At 51.9% G+C, this 772-nt stretch overlaps 1 protein-coding gene across 1 annotated transcript in view; it reads right to left on the reverse strand.

Moving 5' to 3' along the window:
* Nucleotides 1-92: 92 nt before the first annotated feature.
* Nucleotides 93-772, reverse strand: part of LOC119591138 (keratin, type I cytoskeletal 9-like) — a 2044-nt gene continuing 1364 nt past the window's right edge. The window contains exon 3 of the mRNA XM_037939848.1: nt 93-635. Within this exon, the coding sequence (XP_037795776.1) occupies nt 141-635 (495 nt within the window). The 3' untranslated portion in view covers nt 93-140. The remainder of the gene's footprint in view (nt 636-772) is intronic.

A 772-nucleotide genomic window follows, 5' to 3' on the forward strand; every position in this document is an offset into this window, starting at 1 on the left:
TTAGCACAAAATCATGTCGAGACCTCTAAAAAAAATGGAAAAGCCTTTTTATCGATAACAATTTCTTTCAAAGGAAAAGATAATTACAGAAGCAAGATTGGAGTTTTTATTTTCATAAATTAGAAAAGAATCCTGCCTCCTTATTTTCCATATCTGATAGGAGCGCCATGATGTCCAACGACAGCACCTCCGTGGCTGAAGCCTGAAGAGAAGCTAGTGTGTGGGCGTGAGACGACGTGTGGGCGTGAGAACGAGCCTCCATGCACGCCGTGTCTGTTGAAGGAGCTGGCATGGAAGTTGGCGCTTGAAACGCCGTGTCCAATGCTGGGACGAAGCCCTCCGCTGAAAGAGCCGCCATGGCCGCCGCTGAAGGAGCCACCATGGCTGCCGCCGTAGACGGGACCGCTGGATACGCTGTGTCCCACGACCACCGCTCCTCCGTGGCCACCCACCCCACGCCCAAAGGATCCTCCATGCGAGGCGCCGTGTCCAGACACAAAGGAACCGCCGTGCCCATGGGCCGCTCCGAGGGAGGGTCCAGCGTGTCCCACGAATCCTCCATGGGCGTGGGAGTGAGTGTCTGCGGTGGCGCAGGCGGCCAGGAGGGCCAGACAGAGGCTCAGCTTAATTGGATTCTGAAAGACAAGTCGTCAGAATCACCTTTTCATGGATATTCAAAGGGATACATGGTTATGTATCTAGATCATGGTCTAAATGTGAATGAGAAGTCACAGATTTCATTACGCTCAGTTTTATTATGTGTACTAACTGA

This window comes from Penaeus monodon, chromosome 28 (genome assembly GCF_015228065.2).
Source record: "Penaeus monodon isolate SGIC_2016 chromosome 28, NSTDA_Pmon_1, whole genome shotgun sequence".
Taxonomy (NCBI): Eukaryota; Metazoa; Arthropoda; class Malacostraca; order Decapoda; family Penaeidae; genus Penaeus; species Penaeus monodon.